Genomic DNA, 4,143 nt, shown 5'->3' with positions numbered 1-4,143 from the left:
AAAAAATTGTAGTACTTGATATTTCAGGGAGTTCATATTTTAGGTGATGATTTTTTGTGTCTTTTTTTTAAAGAGCTCTTTAGTGTTGTTGCGTCTGTGTACACAACATAGTTTGAGGCAGCCAAGAGTACAAAACCAGAAACACAAGGAAATCAGCTTTAAACATGCATTTCCTGTCAGTCACTTGCTTTGGTTTTGAACTGACCGAGGACAATAAAAGACAAAGCAACTAGCCTCAGCCCAGCGTTAACAGGAAAAACAGCGCACATGAGGGAATGTTGCAGACATTCCAGCCGAATCCATGAGCTTTAATGGATGACAAAACAAGAGGCATACACGAGAAATTCATAATACACATTTTATTCAGAAAGTACTGCATAAAAGAATCTTACAGCAGTGTTTTCCACAATATCAAAATAAAAGTTGACTTGCACACATTTCATGAGCTCACACTCGCACGCACACTATCTCATCTGTCGAAGCTGCCACCTATTAATTGGCCATCCCTTTTCCCCAACAACATTTGTCAACTGCCATCTGTCTGTCTGAGTTTACCCCCCTCCCTTTATCCCCTGTTTTCGTCTCCCGAAAACACCCACCTCCCCCCTTGAAAGTCTTTAATCAAGCTGCAACACTTCTTCTCATGTAAGGCTCCCATCCCTCCCTCCCCATCTTGACGGTTTAGATAAGACAGACTGGCCTTATCACTGCCCCTTACGAACAAGTGCTTAATGGACAAAAAAATAAACAAGCAACCAAAGGGTAAGGAGCATGATTAAATGCACTAATACAGTTTCAAAAGTAAAGAGTTCATAAATTGCTCTCAAAGCCTTCCGTGGGCCACCCACCCCCCTGCAGCTCCAAAGTAACAGCAGAGTCTGTGAAGCTCAATCTCTGGAGCCGGGAGAGATGCAGAGGCAAGCAGAAAAGCCCTCGCTCGTCCTCTTCAATGTACATTCAACTGTGTCCCGCACGTCTGGAGCACAGCTGTCGGAGGGGGGGGTCTGCTTTCCAGAAGCTGCTTGTGGTCTCAGAGACACCAGGACAAACAGACTGCATCAAGTTCTTCAGAACCAGAACGCTCTCCTTTATATTACACAGAGTACCAACGCATAGTCCCGGGACAGGATAAGCTGGTTCCTCAAGTTCCCACAGTCAGATACAAAAGGAAAGTCTTCTTGTCCCCAACAAACAGAGTTACCTTTGAGTTCTTGTGAAGGATGTAAGAGTTTGAGGGAGTTTGTTGACTTGTTACCCCAAATCTGTGTCACCCTTCCAACCAGCTCCTCACACCTTAGTGGCCAGCGACTGGGCCTCGGTCTTCTGTGAAGAGAGGGAACTGGCGGGGCTGGCGTGAAGGGCTTTCTTCAGGTTGAGGAGGCAGAGGCACTGAGAGCGGAAGCGGAGGTCAAAGAAGGCGTAGAGGAGCGGGTTGAGGCAGCTGTTGACGTACGCCAGGCAGGTTGCGTAGGGATGGGCCATCAGCAGGAGGTTCAGGAAGGTGCAGGAGTCAGGCGCTAGGTTCAGGTACGAGAGGGCGTCCATGGTCTTCACGACGTGGAAGGGCATCCAGCACGCAGCAAACACCACCACCAATGTGGTGATGATCTTCAGCAGGCGACGCTTGCGCTGGTCCTCCTTGCGAAGGCTGTTGAAGTGACGTGTGACGGTGCAGCCGATGAACCCGTAGCACACCATCATGGCCAGGAGGGGGATCAGAAAGCCAAGAGCCGTGGAGGAGATGCTGAGGCCCGCAATCCAAAAGGTCTCCTGGCCCTGTTTGCTCACCACCAGGCTGAAGTCCATGGCGCAGGAGGTGCGGTTGGTTTCGACGTCGAACACCGTGGTGCGGAAAAGCAGGGTGGGTGCAGCCAGCACACCTGAGAGAAGCCAGATGGTGGCCAGCGAGGCCCGCATGTGTCCTCTGGTCCGCAGCTGTGTGCTGGTGAGCGAGTGCACGATGGCCATGTAGCGGTCCAGGCTCAGGCAGGTCAGGCAGAAGACACTGGCGTACATGTTGAGCAACACCACGTAGCTGCTGATCTTGCAGAGGGCCACGCCAAAGGGCCAGTGGTATCCCAGGGCAGTGTAGACGGCCCACAGAGGCAGAGTCACCACAAAGGTCAGGTCAGCAAGAGCCAGGTTTCCGATGTAGACATCTGCAGCTCTGCGCTTGGACTGGGCCCGCCACACCGTGAAGATGACCACACCATTACCAGTGAGGCCCAGGATGAAGATAAGCATGTAGAGCACAGGAATCAGTGAATATGATGGTTCCCACTCATTAAAGTCACACATTGAGCTGTTTGCTGCATCGTCGTAATAATCTTGGCTGTAGTCAGCAGTCATGTTGTCCATGGCATTCATTCCTCTAAAAAATCTTTAAGTGTTTAAAGTATCCGTTGACAAGAGATCTAAATGATCACAGACAAGTTGCTTGTGATGTGTTCAGGTCAGAATACACTTTCAGCTGGACAAACGGTGGCTTTTAAACCCTCAGGATCTCACACTCCCCTCCCCTCACCCCTGACCCCTCCCCTCTACCCCAGTGACCCCTCCTCTCACCCGCACTGCGCTGCAGCTTCCACAGAAAAACACACAGGCAAAATATAAATATAAAAATAACAAGCAAACAAAAATATTTGCACGCGGAACTACTGAGAAACAGCGCGTAGCCTACTTTCAAAGCGGACATTAAAAATAGTCGCACATCACAGCCGTAAATAATGCTGCAGAAATAGAAGGTTTAAATTGATAGAGCTCTGCTTTACGTTTTATATATAAACTTGCTGTTATATAGGATATTTATATACACTAATACTACTGTATACACGATGATGTAAGCGTTTTTCGCGTTTGTATTAATATTTTCAGGAGATTTACTATTTTAAAAGTTAAACATGTAACTTCTCTATCTGCCGCGACATGTCAGGACCTGTGTTTTTCCCAGTGCGGATTAAATGATATTGTAATGGACGGATGTGAATGTGTGAACAACTGTCTATTAGTTGGACGATTCGAGGGCTCTAATTTCCATTCCAATGCGTTTGACTCTGCGCTCACAGACTTGCCCGAACAAGATCATATATGTCCGATTTTATCCCAGAAAATATAGTGCAGCATCATCAATGCGTATAAAAATTGTGCATAAGACTAATCTTCAGTTCTAAACGCCTTTTTCAGCATGACATTTACGCAATTTCATCCTAAAATTGCCTAACTTATACGGCACAAGTTAGGCATGAAATTGCGTTTTCTGTCGTTAGTTTTCCCTCAACAGTGAAATCCGTAAAAAAATGTTTAAAAATAAAGAAACATTAAAGAAATAGGTTGATACATTAAGAGAGTATCAAATAATAAGTTAATGTAAATGTGACACACAATATTGAAAGTAACATATTCATATTTTGTGCTGGACAATGTATGATGATATAAAACACTGACAATAAATAAATATGTAAAAATAAGGCTAAATAATACCTCATAATTATTTGATACCTCGTAAACTATATTTTAAGTACATTATATAGGCTATGTAAAAATATATATATATATATAATCTGTCTTAATAATAAATACATTTACTAATAAATTCACAAACAAAGAAATAATGCACAAGGTAGGGCTACTTGGTCACCAACTGTGTAAAACATTTTTCTTAAGCTAAAAATATTAAAAAGGCTATCTGTCTAACTTTCTATGTATTTACAGTCTGTTATGCTGGAAATTAATGAATGATTAAGAGAAAGAAAGAGAATGAAAGAAAGAAATAAAGATTGGTCTTTAACAAGTCTGCAACAAACTGCATATGTTACTGTAACATAGTATAATTTTATTTGATTTCTTATCCAATTGTTTTATTTGAGTCACAATGCATACTTATTTGTAAATGATTAAGAAGTTGAATGATAATTTGATTCTTTAATTACACTTTATTTGGTTTAGTAAACACAAACAACATCACACCCTTGTCAGCTTTCGTTAGAAGATTACGCAACATACACAAGAACTGTAAAAGAACCCAGTTCCAGAAAATAAGTCAGAGTTTTAAAATAGAATAGACTCCCAAACACTTTGTGTCTGAATGCACGTATAACATGCCTTCAGACTGCATCAGGGTTTTTAAAAAAAAATACAGCAAAG

At 43.2% G+C, this 4,143-nt stretch overlaps 1 protein-coding gene across 1 annotated transcript; it reads right to left on the bottom strand.

The window, feature by feature from the left end:
* Window positions 1-344: 344 nt before the first annotated feature.
* On the bottom strand, window positions 345-2,456 carry aplnrb (apelin receptor b). The gene has a single exon (XM_084399950.1). It carries the CDS (start codon window positions 2,365-2,367, stop codon window positions 1,288-1,290), a length of 1,080 nt encoding a protein of 359 aa, XP_084256076.1. The 5' UTR covers window positions 2,368-2,456; the 3' UTR covers window positions 345-1,287.
* Between the last annotated feature and the right edge of the window lie 1,687 nt (window positions 2,457-4,143).

The sequence above is a fragment of the Rutilus rutilus genome (genome assembly GCF_951802725.1).
Source record: "Rutilus rutilus genome assembly, chromosome: 25".
In the NCBI taxonomy this organism is placed as follows: domain Eukaryota; kingdom Metazoa; phylum Chordata; class Actinopteri; order Cypriniformes; family Leuciscidae; genus Rutilus; species Rutilus rutilus.
This window is presented reverse-complemented; position numbering and strand designations above follow the sequence as displayed.

Bases quoted from the DNA above. Each gene is read 5' to 3' on its own strand.
- aplnrb (XM_084399950.1), bottom strand. From the start codon at position 2,367: ATGAATGCCATGGACAACATGACTGCTGACTACAGCCAAGATTATTAC.